At 35.7% G+C, this 24,330-nt stretch overlaps 1 protein-coding gene across 1 annotated transcript in view; it reads right to left on the reverse strand.

Moving 5' to 3' along the window:
• ICOS (inducible T cell costimulator) overlaps positions 1-24,330 on the reverse strand; it is a 31,978-nt gene that overhangs the window by 4,088 nt on the left and 3,560 nt on the right. Inside the window, exons 2-4 of the mRNA XM_007520477.2 lie at positions 2,601-2,954; positions 1,764-1,873; positions 711-795 (exon numbers count right to left, since the gene is read on the reverse strand). Coding sequence (XP_007520539.2) covers positions 711-795; positions 1,764-1,873; positions 2,601-2,954 — 549 coding nt within the window. The remainder of the gene's footprint in view (positions 1-710; positions 796-1,763; positions 1,874-2,600; positions 2,955-24,330) is intronic.

The following is a 24,330-nucleotide window of genomic DNA, read 5'->3' on the forward strand; positions in this document are numbered from 1 at the left end:
ACACCCATGTTCAGCAGAGAAGCAATTACAGGAGCCAAATCTCCCACCTTCTGCACCCCATAATGATCCTGTGTCTATACTCCAGAGGAATAAAGAATAGGGAAGCTATCAGAGCAGGGATAGGATGCCAAGTTCTGATGGTGGGAATTGTGTAGAATTGTACCACTCTTATACTATGGTTTTGTCAGTGTTTCCTTTTTATAAATAAATTTTTTTTAAATGCACAAATTTTGTATAATTATGTGTCTACACAATTTCAATTGTCAAGCTTACTGCACTAAGATAGTTTTAAAGGGGCAATATTAATATATATACAAACATACAGTCACTGTTTATATTCTTAGCTTATTCAAAGCCATGTAAGCTGTTAATGTGCTAGTCCTTAGAGTGACAATAAATAACTGACAAGAACATTTCTAAAAGTTGGTATGTAATAAATACTTATTTTCTGAAAATGAAGTTTTCTGCATGAAAGGTGGAGGAGAGTCATCCTGATGTTTGAAATGTCAACAGAAATTTACTTGATAGAGTATCCGTTTACACATTTTGTTTAATTTTAGTAGCAATTAACAAACACATCAATTTTTTCAGTGCCCTATGAAAATCATAACATTAATGCAAACATTCATGTTTTTACAAAAATATAAAGATTAAGCCTCCCAGGAATGTTCCCATTAAAAATAAAATACTGAAATCACACAAATTTGTACCTGTGAGTCCTGGTTTTTTATGAGTGGGCACTGCTGCCATGAACATGTATTCACTGTTAGGGTCATGCACACTGGACTGATACTTCTGGAAAAAAAAATATCAGAAACAGTGTGTCATCTTGCTTTTTTTTTTTTTTTTACTTTATCATTTTCTATTCTTCTCCCTTGAACAAATGTAACCCTAAGTGTTGCAATATTATTTAGGAACCTAGGCTTCAGCAAAACAGGAGAACATTTACGAAAAAGGTTTTAAACAAAAAGATAAATAAAAATAAATAAATAAAGGTGTTTTCTGTTAAATCACCTCAATGTTACCTTTATCCCTCTCTGCTTTGCAAATCCTTTTCCACTGTCCTCATCCTTGATCTTTCTTTTCAGATTCCATTCTGCTACAGTTACCTTCACTGGCCAATGACCACATATTAGCTGTACTTGAGGATTATTATAATTGCCTAGTTACAAAATGGTATAAACCCTTTGATTGATAGCACGTATTTTAACAGACTAAAAAGATGTCTTCCAACATAGAAAGGTTTTTGCTATTGCCCTTGCTTCTGTAGTTTTTTAAGTGATTTTCTTTTAAGTCTCAATAATTTAAAGTCCCAATAATTTCCAATATAAAGAAGTGGGCAGTTTCTCAACTACACTTACACCGTTACTTAACAAGACTTTCTCACTGAAATTTACAATTAATGTTTCACCTTTTTTCTACATTTAGGGACTTTAGGATTAAATTTGGAGCCCACATTTACCAATTTTTTTGAGCTCGAAAGATCTATTTCTATGATTTATCCTCCTTCCTACATTTTTACTTTTTCTTGGCCCCAGTGGTCTTTGAATAATGATAATAGCATATTTCTCAATAAAGTCATGAAATACCCTTTAAAATAAAAAGTTATAAAATAAATAACCTCCTGTTCTAATTTAGTAGACTAGTTAATAGGTACAATTTGAGGGAGAGAATTCCTTCAATTTGCTAATCAAATGTCAAGTTTCCGTTGAGCAGTATCAGCGACGATTCATCAAAGGAGAAGCAAAAAAAAAATTACTCACCTTTTTTGAGATCCAGCATGTAAATACACATCCCAAAATGAAAATGGCAGTGAAAACTGCACATCCAATGGGCAACCAGAACTCTCTTTGGTGGCAACAAAGTTTTGATGCTACATTGAAAAAAGATAACATTAACTCTGAGAATTAAATCTACTCTCAGTATCGTGCTTATCTTTTTTTAAAACCAAATTTAAAAAGAAATTTAACAAAAAAAGTTTTACTTCATTACACTAGAAAAAATACAGTTAGAGAAAATAACAATCTCACTAGGATTCAAAAACCAAAAGACTCTGAACATATGTTTACAAATGTCATTACTAGAAAGGCTATTTCAGTCTACAATATGTTTATTTTATTTTATTTTATTTAAGAAAGGATTAATTAACAAAACCATAGGGTAGGAGGGGTACAACTCCACACAATTCCCACCACCCAATCTCCATAACCCACCCCCTCCCCTGATAGCTTTCCCATTCTCTATGTCTACAATATCTTAAAAAAATAAGTAGTCACAAGTCCAGCAAAAAATCAAAATGTTAAACCTCAAGTGAACAGAGGTAATAGGCTTTAGCCTTGTCTTCCTTATTTTTAATGGCATATGTGCTTTTAAAAACAGCATGATCTATTTCTAAATTTCATGGTCTACATAATCAAATTTTAAATCAATGATTGATGCTGATGGTTATTAACAAATCATCATGGCATATTTTTACTAGAAGTGATTGCCTCCAATTACATACGAATGAATACCTTCCAATACAAAAGATGCTTATTTGAGTTATTTTCATTAGTGACTAAAATATGTCCAATTAAGTTTCGAAGATGAAAAGGTCTTACCATAAACATGCAAATACTCTTTGCTGATAATCTTGACAACATAAGGTGGCGGATCAAAAATTGAGAGTCTGCATAAGTAATAACCCGCATGAGAACTGTTCAGGTGATATAGGAAAAAGGAGGCTCCATTATCAGATAACTGAGATTCACAGAGAGTTGTATTACTCGTGGACTCACTGCCGTTTCCCTTTATCTGAGTGAAGTCACAGAGCACATGCTGTCGCTGTTGCTGTTCTTCTTTAAGCAATTCCATTTTAAACTGATGGAGAGTCCCTGAATGTTCGCATAAAATTTTTACTCCTCCATTGTGATATACAAACATCTTGAGATTGGTGAAATGATTGATGATTTCTTCTGGATAATGGAGGGAAAAAGAGCAAAAATGACATTTTAATATTTTTAGGACCCTGATGTCCTTCTATGTGTATTTGACCACAAATGGGACTTCTTTTCTTCGTAAAGTCATTTCTAGTGAACCAAAATGGAAGAATTTAACTAAAGGTTAGGTTATATTTTAAAAAATGAATCAATAAAAAGTAACAAATTTGCTTGTGGGGTCATCAATATGCAGTAAGTAGCACATGAAACAGCCTATTTACTCAGAAGATAAACATCACTATCAAAATCAGTGTTTCAGCTCTGGCAGCTTTCATTTTGGAAACTGACAGTTTAGCAAATATGAAATATACAGCCTGACTTGTGCTGGAGGGTACCATTGGATTAAAAGTGGTGGGGGAGTCGGCTGTGGCACAGCAGGTTAAGCGCACATGGCACAAAGCACAAGGACCAGCGTAAGAATCCTGGTTCAAGCCCCAGGCTCCCAACCTACAGGGGAGTCACTTCACAAGCGGTGAAGCAAGTCTGCAGGTATCTTTACCCCTCTCTGTCTTCCCCTCCTATCTCCATTTCTCTCTGTCCTATCCAATAACAATGACATCAATAACTACAACAATATTAAACAACAATGGCAACAAAAGGGAAAATAAATAAATGAATATAAAAAAAATTTTTTAAGAATAAAAGTGGTGGAATTGGGTTCTAAATTTGACTGGATGGAAAATCAGAAAGTATCACTTTGAAGAAACTACTTTTGAATAGTAATAATAATAATTAATAATAAATTTACTGATAGCAGTGAATAAAAAGTGTAAGTCTATACTCAGTCAAAAGTATTAAATATCCTAAACTAAATATGAATAATTTTTATTGATTTAAATAATGATCCACAAGACCATAGGATAAGAGGGGTACAATTCAACACAGTTCCCACCACCAAAGTTCTGCAACCCATCCCCTCCACTAGCAGCTTTCCTATTCTTTATCCTTCTGGGAGTGTGGACCCAGGTAAATATGAATAATTTTATGTAAATTTGTGTGTGCATTATACCTTCCTACTTGAGAGCAAAAGAACAGATGAATCAATATCAAATAACTGTGACATGTCTTCTCTAAATCTCATCCATTGAACTAAATCAAGGTCTGATGATAAATATAAAGCCTTACTTTTTTATTTACTCTTTCTTTTTTCTTAAGAATTTATTTATTTATTATGAGAAAGATAGGAGAAGAGAAAAAACCAGACATCACTCTGGTACATGTGCTGCCGAGGATTGAACTCGAGACCTCAAGGTTGAGAATTCAGTGTTTTATCCACTGTGCCAGCTCCTGGACCACTTGTTTACTCATTCTTTTTTTTTTTCTGATGACTTAATATTACGCTTACATTAAACACTATAATGTTATATTCTTAACATTACAAGAAGCCTAGATGGTTTTCGTAATAACATAGGGGACAAAACAAGAAAAGCTGAACTGGTTTGGTCTGTTTGCTGATTCCTAATTATTAGATTATAAATTCAAACTTGTCTTTGATTTCTTTTTTTTCTACATAACAAAGTGTCATGCTGATATTATTTGGCAAAATTATTAGGATGACAGCTTTTTCTTAAGTTTTGAAACTTTAGCCTTATTCTTAAGAAAACTGAGTGAAGAACATAAATAAATTGTAAGGGGAAAAGTTGCCTAGTTTCCCAGTGAAATAAAAATGTCATTTGTGTATTTTTTTGTTCTTGACCTTCCAGTTATTACTTGTTTTATATAACAAACACATTACTTTGTGTTCTGATATTGTCATTAAATATTATATCACACATTCCATTTTTACATAGTCACAAACCATAATTATCCCTTTTATTGTCTACTTAATACACCACAGTGTCAATCTATGATAACCTGTTGTAACATTCTACTAATGATGGATATTGTGGTTACTTTAAGCATTCACTCTTATGTAATGATTAAACATTATTATACGATTATATACTATCAAATTGTTTTTTGAGAGACAATGAAAATTTTCTAGGCTAATTAAAAGAAGAAAAAAAACCCCAAACCCAGAGTGGTGATCAGTCTGGAAGCTGCTTTTACTCTGAGAGCATTCATCAATCTTCAATAACCTGGGATTCCATAGAATTCCATCACTAGAATACCTCAAGCACATAGCCTAATTTCTAATTACTTCAATGGCTCAGAAAACCCACAACTACCCTGGGTCCATACTCCCAGAGGGATAGAGAATGGGAAAGCTATCAAGGGAGGGGATGGGATATGGAGACTGGGTGGTAGGAATTGAGTGGAGTTGTACCCCTCCTATCCTACGGTTTTGTTAATGTCGAAAGAAAGAAAGAAAGAAAGAAAGAAAGAAAGAAGAGAGAGAGAGAGAGAGAGAGAGAGAGAGAGAGAGAAAGAAAGAAAGAAAGAAAGAAAGAAAGAAAGAAAGAAAGAAAGAAAGAAAGAAAGAAAGAAAGGGAGAGAGGGAAAAAAAGAAAATCTCAATCCTAAATATTGCTTAAGGTTAAGGTTATTGGTGATTGTTATTACCGGTCAGTCTTTGAAAGTGGAAATGGAGTTGGGGGGGAGGTCACCAAGTGGAGCATACTGTATCATATAGAAAGACCTGGCTTTGAGCCCTTGACCACCACAATAGAGCATCAACCGAAAGGAAAGAAGCTTCAGGAGCTATGAAGCAGTGTTGTAATGTCTTCCCTCCTTCTTTCTATCTTTCTTCCTCTTTGTCTTTCACCCTCTCATGAGTGGGGGGCGGGACACAGTTTACTGTGAATGGTATAATTATGCAGGTATGGAACCCCAGAAGTAATACTGACAACCAAAAGAAGAAATAGAGAAGAAAAATATAAGCTATTTATATTTCAGGAAGAAAATAATTACATCCTATGATTCAAATCATCTCTACAAATAATATGTAAATAGTATGGTAACTGCAATATAAAAGACAGTAGGGCTGTGGAGATAGCATAGTGGTTTTGTAAAAGGTTCTCATGTTTGAGGCTCCAAAGTCCAAGGTTGAATCCCCAAAACTACAATAAATAAGAGCTGAAAAGTACTCTGACTTCTCTCTCCCCTCACACTATGGCTCTCTCATTAAAATAAAATAAATAAAATATTTTAAAAGATAATCAGATACATAAGGAAATAAGGCAATAGAAGCAACAGCTACAGAAATAAACCCACAAGCAACTGTATTTTTAGTTATCTGATCCCCCAAATAAAAAATAATAAACTTAACATGCCTCATACTATGTGAAGAGCTCAGGAAAACAGTCAGCTAACTTATAAGATAACTTAAACTGGACAAAAGTAATAAAACACTGAGATAAAAAGCTCAGTGTATAAGTTGAGAGTTTCTTACACAGAGTTAAAGAATTGATGAACTAGATAGATGCTAAAAGATTATTCATACTGTAGTCATATTCTATAGATCCTAGCAAATCACAAGTAGATTTATACATAACTATGTAAGTACAGTATAATTATAACTTAAGCTTCTACACACTGAAGCTACCTATCAAACCATAATATAATATTTAGGAGGATAATATAGGTATAACTATATATATATATATATATATATATATATATATAACTTGAAAATTTTATAAGTGCTACATGTTATAGTTTCTTATATAATGGTAAAGAGAAACAAATATATAACCTAAATGGACATCACAAAATTCAGTCTAATCATTTAATAAAAAGGGGAAGAAAAGTTAGAGCAATGCATAAGTAGGGGTAGGAAGATTTCTGTCTTCTAACAATATTTTGTTCTTGACCCATAGTGACTGTGGGGGAAACGTAGTAGGTTCTATATATCTAATTATTTATTATCTTCTTCATTTATGTGTTTCACTTCACTGTGTTATTTTTTCTAGAATTAAAAGTAAACAGAAAATAATGTTCACTTCATTTTCTTGTTCCTATGTATATTTTTGGGACATTAATGGTTTACAGTACAGTTGTTGGCACATGAGTAAAATTTCTTATCTTCCCAAGATAGGTGTCTACAAAACACTGTCACTCCCAAATGAGGTCCATCATGCTGTACCAGGACCTGAAAGCCATCCCACCCCCAACCTCTTGTCTGCCTTCCCTCTCCAGATTTCTTTGCTTTGGTGCAATACACTAAGCCCAGCCAAAACTTTACTTATTTTTTTTTTTTGCTTTCTGTTTTTGCTTCTTAAGTTTTGCCCATGAGTGAGATCATCCCATATTCAACTTTCTCTTTCTGGCTTATCTCACTTAGCATGATTCCTTCAAGCTCCATCCAAGATAAAGTGAAGAAGGTGACTACATCGTTCTTAACAGCTAAGTAAGATTCTACTATGTATATATACCACAGCTTTCTTAGCCACTACTCTATTATTAGGCACAAGTTGGGGCTATTACAAATCATGCTGTTATGAATATATATATTTAAAATTTTTTATTATTAATTTTCCTTTTTGTTGCCCTTGTTGTTTTATTGTTGTTGTAGTTATTATAGTTGTTGTTGTTGGATAGGACAGAGAGAAATAGAAAGAGGAGGGGAAGACAGGGGGAGAGAAAGATAGACACCTGCAGACCTGCTTCACCACTTATGAAGCAACCTCCCTACAGGTGGGGAGCCAGGGGTTCGAACCGGGATCCTTAAACCCATCCTTGTGCTTTGCACCACGTGCGCTTAACCCGCCGTTCTACCGCCCGACTCCCTCACACAGATATTTTTGGATAGCTGTGTTTTTGTTTCTTTAAGATATATCCTCAGGGGAGGAATTTCTGGGTCACAGAGTAGATTCATTTCTAGTCTTCTGAGAGATCTCCAGACTGTGCTCCACAGGGGTTGAACTAATTTATACCCTCACAACTTCTCTAACATTTGTTGTTACTATCCTTTCTGATGTATTTCTCATAGGAGTGAAGTGGTATCTCATTGTTGTCACAATTGTTATCATAATAGCATTGTTTGCATTTCTCTGCTAATCGGTAACTTTAAGCATTTTTTTTGTCTGTTAGCTCTTTGGATCTTTGGTGAATATTCTATTCATATCATCTCCCCAATCTTGGATGAAGCTGTTACCTTTTTTGGTGTTATTGTTGCTGAGTGTGGGTAAACTTTTTATATTTTGGTTATTAACTTTTTGTCTAACATATAATATAAAAAGATCTCCCATTCTTTAAGGAGTGTCTCTATTTGTATGGTGGTTCCTTTTGTTGTGCAGAAGCTTTTCAATTTCTTGTAGCCCATTGGTTTATTTTTTTTTCCTTGTGAATGGATTTGAGTCCCTAAAGATGCCTATACACTTAGATCAAAAAGAGTGTTCACAATATTTCCCTCTAAATATTTTATGGTTTCTAGTTTAAAGACCAAATCCTTGATCCAGTCAGACTTTGCTTTTTTTAAAAAAAATTTTTATTGTGGGATTAATGGTTTACAGTTGACAGTAAATGAAGTTTACCTTTTTGTGGTAAGATAAAGTGGTTCAGTTTCATTCTTCTACAAGTTTTAACCTAATTTTTCCAACACCATTTGTTGAAGAGACTCTACTTCCTCCATTTAGTATTTTGTGCTCCATTGCCAAAACTTAAATGCCCATAGGTGTAAGAGCTTATTTTTGGGATCTCAGTTCTATTCCACTGGTCACCGTGTCCATTTTTGTTCCAACACTAGGCAGTTTTGATTACAATAGCCTTATAGTATAGTTTGAGATCTGTGTCATGCCTTCAGTCTTGTTCTTTTCTCGATTGCCTTACAATTCTAGTTATTTCCTGATTATAGATAAACTTTTAACATTTGTTCTGTTGCCTTAAAGAAATTTGGTGGGACTTTAATGGGGTTTACTTAGTTTTTAAAGTAGAGGTAGCAATGTAGACAAAGACAAAAGGGAAATAACTGACAACATGAAAATAGATGCTTAGGATTACTTTAAACTATATTAAAATTTAAATATTGAAATAAAAATAAAGTGCTTTGGAGCTTATTTTCCTGAGTAAATTATGTTGTGCCACTAATAGCTTCATATTTTTTTCCTTTCTTTCTACATAAGATACAATCAATGAGATGATTCTCAGTTCATTTAGAAATATTTGGAGCAAATTTCTCAATAACTTTACAATGGCAATGAGTAAACCACTAAAAGATCTTGGACCAAAGTGTCTGTGGTTAGTTAGTGTCTGTGTACAGATCTGAATGCACGATCTTTTAATGCCGAAAATGATTTTGTCAGCAGATTCCACCCCTTTCGTGCTCACTGTGATCTCTAAGCCAACAATGTAATGAAACCTAATGGATGATGGTGCAGGCTGATGAGTGTGCAATTCAGTATGTCTCGCGGAAGCTAGAAGTAAATTCAGGCTCTGCTATGAGCCAGCCACTCTGACTGGGCTACATCTCTAGACTTCAGTCTGTTAGTGAAACAACAATGCATAATAACAGTTTTTAACCCAACACTTATTTACTATAGATCCAGGACCACAACATATCCACATGGCCCAGAGGTGACGCAGCAAGTTAGAACATATTTCTTGCCTATGAAATATCCTTGTTCAAATCTTAGTACTGCATATGTTACTATAGAATGGTGCTCATCTCCATCTCTTGCTTTCTCTTTCTCTCTCTCTCTCTCTCTCTCTCACACACACACACACACACACACACACACACACACACACACACACACACACACATCAATCTCATCAAAGGGACCCAAAGATAGCTTAGCTGGTAAGATGCCTGCCTTTCCCCATATACAGTCTGGTTTCAACTCCAACACTACTTGAGAGTGTGTTGCCACCAGAAAAAGATCCAGTGATATATTCTTCTCCCCAGCTCTCTTGATCTTTCCATAATTTTTAAATGAAAAAGTCTACCCTGCAGCAATGAATTCATACATGTGTTAGGTTGTGATTCTGCAAAATGAAGAAGGAGGAGGAGGAGGAGGAGGAGGAGAAGGAGAGAAGGAGAAGGAGAAGGAGAAGGAGAAGGAGAAGGAGAAGGAGAAGGAGAAGAAGAAGAAGAAGAAGAAGAAGAAGAAGAAGAAGAAGAAGAAGAAGAAGAAGAAGGAGAAGAAACATGTCTACATGTGACTACCAACAACTGAGAGAGCTATTACTTTCTCCAAAGGACAAACTGTATTCCTGTAACCATCTCTTGAATTGAAGTGCTAAGGGTGTGTGTCATTGACATGAGAGGAGAAACTGAGTAGTTCAAAGTATCATTTCTATAGGACACAGTTTATCTTTTTAAATATAAAAACTGGCTACATCAGTCTTTTAATATTTATATACATTGATAAGTAATCCAATACATCCACATTAATAGGCAACTAGCTTGTTCCCTCGGGGCCCAAAACATCAAATGAAGAAAGAAAAGTCTCTTCAACAAATGGTGTTGTGAAAATTGGGTTGAAATGTGTAGATAAATAAGATCACAACATGTCATCATGCACAATATGTCATATATTGCAGCAAAGCAAAAGGCTATGGAGGAAGAGGGCTAGGAGGGGTTGAAGAGGCATTGGGATCCTCATACTTGATAGTGGGAAAGGAGCCATGCTGGGTGATTGTGCTGTGCACACATCTATCAAGGGAGATGAGAGATTATACCCATGTGTCAAAAACTACGCTGTAAGCCATTACTCCTCCAATGAAATACTTGAATAAAAAAGTGACCCAATATGATTCCATATATCCAATGTATTAAAATTTCTATCTGAAAAGTTGTGTGTCAGCTTTCAGTCTACAATTTAAATTTTTTTCATCTAAGGGAACCAGGCATGGCATTTCATTGTTTCATAAATATATTACCACCTATTATTAAACAGATATACCCAAATATTTCAACACAAATTCTCCTTGGACTTTGAGGACATATGAAAAAACAGGTCCATGAAGGATGATAAATGACATAGTGGGGGTTGTATTGTTAAATGGGAAACTGGGGAATGTTATGCATGTAGAAACTATTGTATTTACTGTTGAATGTAAAACATTAATTCCCCAATAAAGAAATGAATTTTTAAAAAAAGAAAAGAAAAACAGTATAAAAAAAGATTATTCTTGTAGCCCTGAATAAACCAAATAATGGATAGGCAGACATTTTAATCAGAATCTGAAGAAACTAATTTCTGATAACTATAGAAGTACCTAGAATCTTTTCTCCATTGCTCTGGATGATTTTATCTCCAAATGTAATATTCAACCAGGAATACTGCCCCAACAGTACAAATTCTTATAAGCAGTGTGTGTTTTGATTGTTTGGATGTCAAATATAATTGGTTCCTTTCCCATACTAGTAGTCAAATTTGTGAGTACCCCCTCTGTCTTGTTGCCCTGTCTCCCTTCTTCTCATGCTTAAAATTTCTTTGCATTCTATGTTTTAATATGAAATTATCCTTCAAATTATCCTCTTAAACTATCATCAATATAGTTCTCACTTTCCTTGATGTACTATCTCCATTTCTACTTAATACCCCTAAATTCTCATATATATTGTCCACATTTCAAACACCCCACAAACACCTCACCTTAACATTCAGGTTTCCTGTAGCATCAGTGACAGAATTGATTCAACCTCTTCCTGGCACCATACATAATAGAAAACATAAACCTTTGTACACGGTGGAATTGATTTTTATGTTTTCCATTAAATGTACCACATATGGTGCTGGGAAGTGAGTAGCTTATATGTTTGAAGTCACACAAATTCTTAAGTAAATGAAAGTTTGGAAGTTTAATCTAAAGTTAAAATGACATTAAGGAAGTACAAAGGAAAGAGGTAACCACGTGTGAAGCTATATACATGGTCATTGCAGAATTAGAGGGTCAATGTTAGAATCGCTCTATAGGAAGAAAGTCTCATTTCTTGTACTTCTTTTTATGTCCAGTAGAATTCCACCCAAACTACATTTGCTCCAAGCCAATGGCATTGATCTCTAGGAATATGAGAAGTTCCCAACTTCCTGCTTCTATTCCCACCCACTATCCTAGGGTAGCCAAAAGAATCTTATAATATGAATAATCATATAGCATCAATGCCTACTTCTAAATACCAAAAAAATGGCCATCTTGGAATTTAAATATTTTCCTTGGCTTCCTGTTATGTGCACTGCCTGTCCTGCTCTCCAGCGTACCCCAGTCATTGATTCTGCAGCAGATGCAGAATGACCCTAACCCTAACCCTAACTCTTTCTATTGCTCACACACAAGTATCTGATCCAGATTTTCAGTCCTGCATGTTTTCTCTGATCTTAACAGGACTACTTCTTACTTCTGCAGGAACCACACCACACTACACCCAAAGTATACCTCCAAGTTATATTGTATTATAATACCTGAGATAGCCATTGTCTGGTTTACTTGTATAAATGTTTATTTTCTTTTTTTCCTTTTTAAAAAAGATTTTATTTATTTATTAATGAGAAAGATAGGAGAGAGAAATAACCAGAAATCACTCTGGTACATGTGCTGCCGGGGACTGAACTCTGGACCTCATGCTTAAGAGTCCAGTGCCCCAGCCACTGAGCCACCTCCCAGACCACTATACATGCTTGTTTTCTAGCAACTCACTATAATATGGGTGTTTTACTTTGTTGATACTATTCACTGATTCATTCCAAATATCTATAATAGTAACTGATGTGAAGTAAATCCCAATAAATATTTACTGAATGGGCAGATGAACAAGTTAATTAATCTGCTAAGATAAAGTATAGATTATAGGAAATAAGAATGAGGAAGACTCTTAGAAATCATCCAGGTAAGATTGTTATTTTAAATTTATCAAAGTGAACTGGTGCCCACCCCCCCCCAAAAAAAAAACTATCTTAACTAGAATAATGTAGGTCATAGATGAAAGATTATCTCAGGGTTAACTGCCTCATGTGATCTCTCTTCTGGAAACTGGTATATACAAATATACAACCACTAGAGGACACCTTTCCAGTGGTGAGGTAATATTCTAATGAAAAGTATCTGTCTGAGTCTTAAAGAAAATGTTCAGGGCAGGTGATGGTGTGCCTGGTTGAGTGCACAAGTTACAGTGTGCAAGGACCTAGGTTCAAGACCCCAGTCCCCACCTGTAGGGGGAAAGCTGTACAATTTGTGAAGCAGAGCTGCACATGTCTCTCTGTCTCTCTCCCTCTCTATATTTCCCTACCCTCTCAGATTCTGATTGTCCTGATCAAATAAATAAGTATAATAAATAAAAAAGAAAGAAATGTTATTTACCTGAAAATATATACCAGTTTTAGATATAAAGGCCTGTTTACCTGGCTTATAATTACTTTGTTTCTTTTGTGTCTGCAGAGGGAAGGACAAATCTAAGCCTGGTTGGATATTTAGGTTCCCCCAGAGTACACATATATTGTCAAAACAGGAAACCCTGAACCAATGATTATTCAAATTCATAAATAGGCATATATTCTTTTGAATCTTAGCCAGGGTTCTTTAAAAATCTAATGATTGTGTATCAGTTTCAGTTTTGCTACAATGCCTGTTTACTTCTTATTTGTATCCCAAGAATACAAATACTCCAAAAGAAAATGTTATATCCTCTCCATAAGATTCGTTTATATGTCTGTTCTGCTGTATTTTAGGAAACCTCACTCTGTCATATACAGTAATGAGATGGAACTTTGTCACGTGAGCACTCTGCCCACTGTGCCATAGCCAGGTCCCAGGAATAGACCTTGGGACCTCAGGCATGCCAACCAGGCTTGCTACCACTGAGCCACCTCCCCAATGGAATTATCTGTTTTAGTTATATTCATTACTGTGTCTAGAGTGTGAAAACTTTAAGTAGAGGCTCACAGTTATTATGCAACCCTAACTATAATTTTGATAACATCACTGTTGACATAAACAGACTAATACTTTCAAGAGGAAAATCACAACTTTTTCACTAGGCTATTTCTTTATGTTTTCCATTGGCTCCAGAATAATAACATTTTCATCTGCTTTGGGGTGCCTGGTAAGAAAACTTTGAAAATCTCCTCTCACAGGTCAACTAGGAGTACCAAAGGAGACCACCTGGGACCACAACAAGGCAAGACTAGAATGACTTCAGGAGCCCACCAAATCACCAGTGAGTACAAACATGTGTGGCTCATGGACAGAGAGGAGTCTAGGGAGAGATTAAGTGCCTGGTAACAGTCCAGCAGTTTACCAGTTGAGACACCTCCTCTAGTCCATGTCACCAACAAAAAAGATGGTTGAATGGAGGAGAGAACACCCCTAAGACTCACCAAATGCTGTTGTGAGTCTCCATTGCTACAGCCTTCAGAACCTGGAGCAGTGAGGGGGAGGCCTGGTGCTGACACCAGGGGACAGGAAACTAACAAGGAAATGCAGGAGAAGATCTATACCTTGGTGGCCTAGCTGTGGGGCTGTGATAGTATCTTTGCATAACCACTGGTTTATCTCTGCTTTATCTCTTGGTCAGGTGTCAGTGATTAAGCTAAGAATCCTATTTATAGTTTAAAATCCTTCAGCTCCCATAGCCTAAAGGGAAGAAAAAGAAGAAAAGAGGCATTTAAGCCACTGAACTCCGACTCACGGATTAAAATAATATTGAAAAAACTGACAATCTCCACAACTGTTAACTCTTTAATTAACTTACTTAGACACAAGTCAATCCAGGCAAGAGTGATCAGTAATTAGAATGGTACTGAGAGAGGGACGTTATAACATATTATATAAAATGGTTAAACCAACGAGAAGAAATATTGGAGAAAGGAACAAGGACAAGAGTCCAGATAAAAGCCCCCTAAAGGTTGAAGCACAAAATAATGAGGTCAACATCCCAACACTAGTTAAGGAAATAATCACAAGGGTGAGTAAAGAGTTTGAAAGAATTGTCATCAGAAATGAAGAAACAATGAATGAGACCTTGGAAAAAAACACTAATTATCTTAAGGTTATTAGAGAGCTTAAAGCTGAAATAGATGAGCTAAGAACACAACTAGCTGAACAAACAGTATCAGAACAGGGTAACAAAATAGATTAATTCTAGAAAACAGTAGAGAGAACAGAAACAATGAGGGTGAAGACAGAAATAGCAAGATCAAGGACAAATTAGAGACAACTAAAAAAGAAGCAAGAGATTCCAAAAAGCGATTGATACTGAAAACAACAACAGAGACCTATGGGATGACTTCAAAAGGAAAAAATATATGCATTATTGGCTTATCAGAGGAAGAAAGAGAGGGAGGCAAAGAAAGCATTCTTCAGGACATAATAGCAGAGAACTTCTCTAGTCTAGAAAACATCAACGACATAAAGATCCAAGAAGCCCAGAGGATTCCAAACAGAAACACAGACTTAAAGACACCAAGACACATCATATTTAGAATGGAAAGGAATAAGGATAAAGAAAGGATCCTGAAGGCTGCAAGAGAAAAACAAAGAGTCACCTAGAGAGGAAAACCCATAAGATTAGGAGCAGACGTCTCTACACAAACACTACAGGCCAAAGAGAATGGCAAGGTATCTACTCAGTGCTCAATAAGAAAGGCTTTCAACCAAGAATACTGTATCCTGCTAGACAGTTGTTCAGATTAGATGGAGGCATAAAAACTTTCTCAGACAAGCAACAGTTGAAAGAATTAACTATCACCAAGCCTTCCCTGAAAGAAATTCTGAAAGGTCTCCTATAAACAGTCAGACCACCATAAATAGGCCATATACAGAACACTCTAAAAATCCACAAGAATGGCATTAAAATATCTTCAGTTTTTGATATCAATAAATGTCAGTGGCCTGAATTCACCTATTAAAAGGCACAAGTAGGATGATGGATCAGAAAACACAACCCAACAATATGCTGTTAGGAAACCCACCTAACTCAATAAGACAAACACAGACTTAAAGTGAAAGGGTAGAAAACTATCATCCAAGCCAATGGCCCACAAAAAAGGGCAGGAACAGCTATTCTCATATCTGACACGATAGACTTAAAAATAAAAACAATTTAAAAAGATAGGTATGGACACTACCTAATGCTCAGAGGATCAAGAGGACTTAATTATTAACATTTATGATCCTAATGAGAAGCCATCTAAATACATCAAACATCTACTGAAACAGCTACAGCAATATACTAACAGCAACACAGTCATAGTAGGGACTTCTAACACCCCACTCTCTCAACTTGACAGATCATCCAGACAGAAAATCAATAAAGACATGAGGGAGCTAAATGAGAAGATAGATAAACTAGAGCTACTGGGCATTTTCAGAAACATTCATGCCAAGAAACTGGAATACACATTTTACTCAAGTCCACATGGGTCATTCTCAAGGATAGACCATATGTTAGGCCACAAAGACAGCAGCAGCAAATTCAAGAGCATTGAAATCATCCCAAGCATCTTCTCAGACCACAGTGGAATGAAACTAATACTTAATAATTAACAAATTGATTACCAAAAGATTAGTAATAGTCCCAAAATGTAGAAGCTCAACAATACACTCCTTAACAACTACTAGGTCAAAGAGGAAATAAAGGAAGAAATCAAAATGTTTTGAGAGTTCAATGAAAATGAAAACACTAGCTATCAAAATATTTGGGACACAACTAAGGCAGTACTGAGAGGGAAGTTCATAGCCATACAAGCACTCATTAGGAAATAAAAAAAAAAAAAAACCACAAATAAACAGCCTGATTGAACATCTTAAAGACCTAAAAGAAGAAGAACAAATGAACCCTAACAACCAGAAGGACAGAAATCACTAAAGTTAGGGCAGAAATCAATAACATTGAAAATAAGTAAACCATACAAAAGATCAACAAAAGTAAATATTGGTTCTTTGAAAGAGTGAACAAAATCAACAAACCTTTAGTCAGACTCACAAAACAAAAAAGGGAGAAGACCCAAATAAATCAGAATGTAAAGAAAAGAGGAGATATTACAACAGACACCACAGAAATTCAACATATCATTCAAGACTTCTATGAACAACTAACTATATGCAACCAAAATAGAGAATGTGGAAGAAATGGATGATTTCCTAGATACATATGAACTTCCAAAAGTAAGTAAAGAGGAAGTAGATAACATGAACAGGCCCATCACAGCTATTGAAATTGAAACAGTCATCAAAACCTTTCCCAAGAATAAAAGTCCTGGAACAGATGGTTTTACAAATGAATTCTACAAAACCTAATACCTCTACTTTTTAAAAAAAAGCTTCCAGAAGATTGAAGACACTGGAATACTCCCTTCCAGCTTCTATGAAGCCAACATCACTCTGATACCAAAAGCAGACAGGGACACAACCAAAAAAGAAAACTTCAGACCAATATCTCTGATGAACACAGATGCTAAAATATTGAACAAAATTCTAGCCAACTGGATACATTTTATTAAAAAGATTTTTCATCATGACCAAGTGGGGTTTATCCCAGGGATGCAAGGTTAGTTTAATATATGTAAGTCAATCAGCGTGATCCACCACATCAATAAAAGCAAGACCAAAAACCACATGGTCATATCAATAGATGCAGAGAAAGCCTTTGACAAAATACAACATACCTTTATGGTCAAAACACTACAAAAAATGGGAATAGATAGAAAATTCCTGAAGATAGTCTATATATAGCAAACCTACAGCTAACATCATAATGGTGAAAAACTGGAAGCATTTCCCCTCAGATCAGGTACTAGACAGGGCTGCCCACTATCACCATTACTATTCAACATAGTGTTGGAAGTTCTTGCCATAGCAATCAGGCAGGAGCAAGGAATTAAAGCCATACAGATTGGAAGAGAAGAAGTCAAACTCTCCCTATTTGCAGATGACATGATAGTATCCACAGAAAAACCTAAGGAATACAGCAAGAAGCTTTTGGAAATCATCAGGAAATACAGTAAGTTGTCAGACTACACAATTAACATTCAAAACTAGCGGCATTCCTCTATGCAAACACTAAGTTAGAAGAAGTTGAAATCCAGAAATGAATTCCTTTTACTATAGCAACAAAAACAATAAAATATCTAGGAGTAAACCTAACCAAAGAAGTGAAAGACTTATATACTGAAAATTATGAGTCAGTACTCAAGGAAATTGAAAAAGACACAAAGAAGTGGAAATACATTCCATGTTCATGGGTTGGAAGAATTACCATCCTCAAAATGAATATACTACCTAGAGCCATATACAAATTTAATGCTATCCCCATCAAGATCTTAAGCACATTTTAGGAGAATAGAACAAATGCTACAAATGTTTATCTGGAACCAGAAAAGACCTAGAATTGCCAAAACAATCTTGAGAAGAAAGAACAGAGGTATCACACTCCCAGATCTCAAATTGTATTAAAGGGCCATTGTCATCAAAACTGCTTGGTACTAGAACATGAATAGACACACTGACCAGTGGAATAGAATTGAGAGCCTATAAGTAAGCCCCACACCTATGGACACATAATCTTTGACAAAGACCAAGACAATTAAATGGGGAAAACAAAGTCTCTTCAACAAATGTTGTTGGGAAAAAAATGGGTTCAATCATACAGAATAATGAAACTAAACCACTATATTCCACCAAATACAAAAGTAAATTCCAAGTGGATCAAGTACTTGAATGTTAGACCAGAAACTATCAAATACTTAGAGGAAAATTTTGGCAGAACTCTTTTCTGCATAAATTTTAAAAACATCTTCAATGAAATGAATCCAATTACAAAGAAGACTAAGACAAGCATAAACCTATGGAACTACATCAAGTTAAAAAGCTTCTGCACAGCAAAAGAAACCGCTACCCAAATCAAGAGACCCCTCACAGAATGGGAGAAGATCTTTACATGCCATACATAAGATCAGAGGCTAATAACCAAAATATATAAAGAACTTACCAAACTCAACTACAAGAAAACAAATGACCCCATGCAAAAATGGGGAGAGGACATGGACACAACATTCACCACAGAAGAGATCCAAAAGGCTGAGAAACACATGAAAAAATGCTCCAAGCCTTCGCTTGTCAAAGAAATGCAAATAAAGACAACAATGAGATACTACTTCACTCCTGTGAGAATGTCATACATCAGAAAAGGTAGCAGCAGCAAATGCTGGGGAGGTTGTGGGGTCAAAGGAACCCTCCTACACTGCTGGTGGGAATGTAAATTGGTCCAACCTCTGTGGAGAACAGTCTGGAGAACTCTCAGAAGGCTAGAAATGAACCTACCCTATGATCCTGAAATTCCTCTCCTGGGAATATATAGATGCTATATCCTAAGGAACCCAACACACCCATCCCAAAACATCTGTGTACACATATGTTTGTGGCACCACACTTTGTAATAGCCAAAACCTGGAAGCAACCCAGGTGTCCAACAACAGATGAGTGGCTGAGCAAGATGTGGTATATATACACAATGGAATACTACTCAGCTATTAAAAATGGTGACTTCACAATTTTTAGCCAACCTTGGATGGACCTTGAAAAATTTGTGTTAAGTGAAATAAGTCAGAAACAGAAGGATGAATATGGGATGATCTCACTCACAGGCAGAAGCTGAAAAACAAGATCAGAAGAGAAAACACAAGTAGAACCTGAACTGGAATTGGCGTATTGCACCAAAGTAAAAGACTCGGGGGGAGGGGAATATAGATCCAAAAATTATGACAGAGGACCTCTTGGGGGTTGTATTGTTATATGGAAAACTGGTAAATATTATGCAACTATTGTATTTACTGTCGAATATAAAACATTAATTTCGCAATAAAAAATCTTAAAAAAAAGAAGACTCTGAAAAAAATAATCAGTTACTATACTTGAAAAATTCACTGTGTCTTAGAAGAGTTCACTTGTCAGTGGATTCTTTTAGGTCTAATCTATTCTATTTCTTTAGTACAAGATGGTCTTTCTGCCAGGAATATTTTTAAGCAGCTGTAATTCCTTTCACAAAAGCATTTAGCAAAGCTACATAGTGCAGAGAGTGCAAGACAAATCAGCAATTTTACTTTCGTCTCTTGAACTCAGACTTCTAACCACAAACCTCCACAAAGGATTCAAGGTAATAGAAAAGAAATATCCTCCTGAGTTTGTAGTTGTTGATAATACTTATTAGACACATTTTCTGTAATCAGGCAATAATAAGCTTTAACTTATTACCATGCATGGATGCATGAAAGGCATGGAAGGCAAAATTCTAAGAATTACAATGCTTCAGTTTGGTTTTGATGTACTTGCTCTCTTACTAAGTAATTACAGCATTTAAAACTATGCTTCCTCATGAACATACACAAAAATTAAAATGACAAAGGTTAATGATAAAGAGAATTTCTAGAGCAGCAACAGAAATGAGTCATCTATAAGGTTAAACCACATAATCATAGAGTTGATTTCTTAACAGAAACTCTATAAAGACCAGAAAGGACCAGCGTGAATAGATTCAAAGTCTTAATAAAACAGACCTCCATTCATTATCCAACTAGGTTATCATTCCAATCTGAATGAGTGATAAAGAGCTTTACTGACAAACAGTTAAAGAAATTCACTACCACTAAACTGACCCTGTAAGAAATATAAAGAGACTTACCTAAAAGGAAAATAATAAATTATTTTACTCAAATAGAGTACACAAAAAAATCAAAGCAAAGTCAAGTGAAAACAATTATTTGGACTTGGGCTACAGAGCTGAAGGGTTTGGGGCTGGCAGAGGGAGGAGCAGGCTGCAAGAGGGGATCCAGTGGACTTTGATGGAGGCATTGGCTCTTAGGTGGCTGAGGTGTGGCCACACATTTTGAGAAGTGTGGAATTCTACTTCAAAGACATTTATAATCCTGTAAACCAAGGTTTCTTCAAAAATGAAATTACTGTCAAAAACATGTTTTATATTTTTCAGCTTTTCATGAGAACATAGCCATTTCTTACATCAACTAGCTAAGAAAAATAAAAATTAATAGTTTCTAGAAAGCAGTCTGGAGAACTCTCACAAGGCTAGAAATTCCTCTCCTAGGGATATATCCTAAGGACCAAAATCCACCCATTCAAAAATATATGTTCATAGCAGCACAATTCATAATAGCCAAAACCTGAAAGCTACCCAGGAGCCCAACAAGAGATGAGTGGCTGAAAAAGCTGTGGTATATACACAATGGAATATTTTGCAGCTATTAAGAATAATGAATCCACCTTCTCTGACCCATCTTGGATGGAGGTGGAAAGAATTATGTTAAGTGAAGTAAGTCAGAAAGAGAAAGATGAGTATGGGATAACCCCTCATAAACAGAAGTTGAGAAGGAAGAGCAGAAAGGGAAACATAAAGCAGAATTTGACTGAGTTTGGAGTAAAAAACCCAAAGTAAAAAACTCTGGGTGGAGGGTGAGAGTAGATTTTCAGCTGAACTATAGGGAGGTTAAGGTATGGACACAGGCCTTTGGTGGTAGGAATGATGTTAATATACAAAAAAAAATTAGAATCCTCATTAGAAGATATTATTTATGTATCATGTCTACACACAAATCTTTTATACAGAAAGGATAAAATGAGCATACACATTATTTCCCATTCTCCAACTTCTGTGGAAATCCTCTTGAGCACACACAGAGCATTCATCATGTGTATTTTTTGCATGTAAAGTTTCAGTTCTCATCTTTAGTCCAGAGATAGATAGCATAATGGTTATGCAAACAGACTGTCATGTCTGAGATGTCAAAGTCTCAGGTTCAATCCCCCACACCACCATAAGCCAGAGTTGATCAGTGCTCTGTTAAAAAAAAAAAAAAAGGCAGAACCATATGGCTTTCATCAGATTTCTCATCACAAACTCTGGAAGCAAGGAGGGACTGGAATGCTATACTCAAAGAATAACTTTATCTCAAGTCTGCTTCTCCTCTTTACTCCAACTTTAGATTTCCAATTTCCCATCAACATTTCTCTGCATGCTCTCTGACACACTGAGAGTAAAATTTCCAAAGTAAACTTAATACTCACCAAACATAAGCCATTGCTTTAAGGGAAGGAGTGTGTCCCCAGTTTGACCAGCACGACCTCAGTCTCTCTCTCTCTCTCTCTCTCTCTCTCTCTCTCTCTCTCTCTCTCTCTCATTTTCTTGATGCAATTGACCACCAAGCCATTTGTCTCTAATTCTTAGCTATATCTTAAATTGATTTGTTTTCTCTATTTCCATTACAGTTTCAGGACCTTTTTCGTATCTTTCTTCATCTTTATTGTTTGTTTGTTTCATAGCTGGGTCCTCGCACACACATGATTTCAATGCTTCCAAGTTAAATTTTTAATTCAGAAAGAGAGTGACTTAACAACCCTAGAGCTTCCATTTTTACCATCATGGCACTCTCATGTGGTACCAGAGCTGAACGTGAGCCACATGGATGGCAAGGTACATGCCCTAACCTGGGAGAAGTCTCTACAACCCCAGGAAGCTATGACTGAATTGTGAACAGCACTCTCCCCTCCAAGTCTAGCCTCTATGCTGCTTCCAAACTACTCTAAAAAGTTTTTAATTCCCCAGTTTAAAATTCTCCATGGTGGGAGTTGGGCGGTAGTGCAATGAGTTGAGCGCAGGTGGTGCAAAGCACATGGACTGACCTAAGGATCCCGGTTAGAGCCTCCGGCTCCCTACCCGCACAGGTGGTGAAGCAGGTCTGCAGGTATCTTTCTCTCCTCCTCCTTGTCTTCCCCTCCTCTCTCCATTTCTCTCTGTCCTTTCCAACAATGACTATGACAATAAAACAAGGGCAACAAAAGGGAATAAATAAATATATATTTTTTTAATTCTCCATGGTTTACTACTTATTAGATTTTTAAAATCAATTTCCTTGGCATGACACAAAATTCTCTCACAATCTCATAGACCTAAAATTACACTGAACTTTTTAGTCATTCTTTTCCTCTGTTTCTCTAGGCTTAGATATCCTATTACTCACTTTGCCTGCCTAAAATCCTCATTCTTTCAGAACCATCTTAAAGTGGTCTCTGAGATTCCCCATACAAAGTGCTTACAACAAAATACTTAAAATGCATATAATCTTAGATTATACATATTCTGCCTATCTTCCTCATCCAGCTAAAAACTTCATGAGGATAAAACTGGTATCATCCTCACATAAATAATATCTGGATCTGAAATATATTAGACAATCAATAATAAAAAAAACAAAGAAAGAAACAGAGAAAGAAAGAAAGAAAGAAAGAAAGAAAGAAAGAAAGAAAGGGAAAGAAAGAAAAAGTGATTGTTGGGAGGAGTGGATTCTGCAGGCAGCAAGCCCCAGCTAACCCTAGTGGCAATACAAAATAATAATAATAAATATCAATTTTAAAAGTTAGCATAAGATGAATGAATATTCACAGATAATTCAGAAAAAAATCTTAATGTCAAAGAAGTTATCACTAATAGATATGTGAGTGCAAATAAGACACCTTTTCTGATTATAGAATTCAGAGAGCTTGAGATACACACACACACACAAAAAATGAGTTGACTTGTAATCAGTGAAATACCATAGAGCTCACAAGGCAAGAGCAGCTGGAAAGATCAGTGCTGTCACGGGAAGCAGGTAGAGTAAGTGTAGGGAAAGGACCCTCAAAACAAAAGAGAAGTATTATACAAGGAAGTCTACTGGTGATCTTCAACTATAAGATTCCAATTATTTAAAGAAAACTTACGTGCTTGTCAAGGACACATTAACGAAATAGGGAAGGATGAGAATAAGAAAGGAAGAACATTTCAAAGTTCTCATATCAAAAGAAAGGAACAGTAAGCATGTAAGCAAACTCATTGGCATTATTTATTGATTGATAGATTTTTTTCTGGGCACTTAACCAGGTACACACCACCTGAACCCTTTTGCTTTTTAACTGAACAGGACAGAGAAACTGGAAAGAGAGAGGGAAGATAAGGAAAGAGAAAGACACCTGCAGACATACTTCACCACTCATGAAGAGTTCCCCCCTGCAGGTGGGAGACATTATTTACTTTAATACAATAATCTATTAAATTTAGATACTCTGAACATGATGATGACTTAGGAAATTTTATTCATGGAGTCAGACTTCTAAATTGTAGAAGAAAGGAGTTAAATTTTTTTCATTATACCAACAAAACTAGAGGAAATGGGGAATACAACAATAAAATTAAATATAAAAAGTATAAGGAATAAAATCAAGTACAGGCATGTACTCAAGTTTAACTCAACTCCAGAATTTGCTCTGAGTTCTGAGGAAAAGATATAAAAATGAAACTTGTTGTTTTTTTTTTCTGAGATGGTGGAATTTAAGAATCACTGCTTTGATGCCCCAGTGATAAAAGCAAGGCTTACTAGCTTTTTCCAAAATGGAGACCTCAATTCTCATCTGTTATATTCTTGCCTTTAGGGTCCTGATAATTAAACAATTTGTTCTTCTTTATATTTTAATGCTTTCTGAGACACCA

The sequence above is a fragment of the Erinaceus europaeus genome, chromosome 7, assembly GCF_950295315.1.
Source record: "Erinaceus europaeus chromosome 7, mEriEur2.1, whole genome shotgun sequence".
Lineage (NCBI taxonomy): Eukaryota > Metazoa > Chordata > Mammalia > Eulipotyphla > Erinaceidae > Erinaceus > Erinaceus europaeus.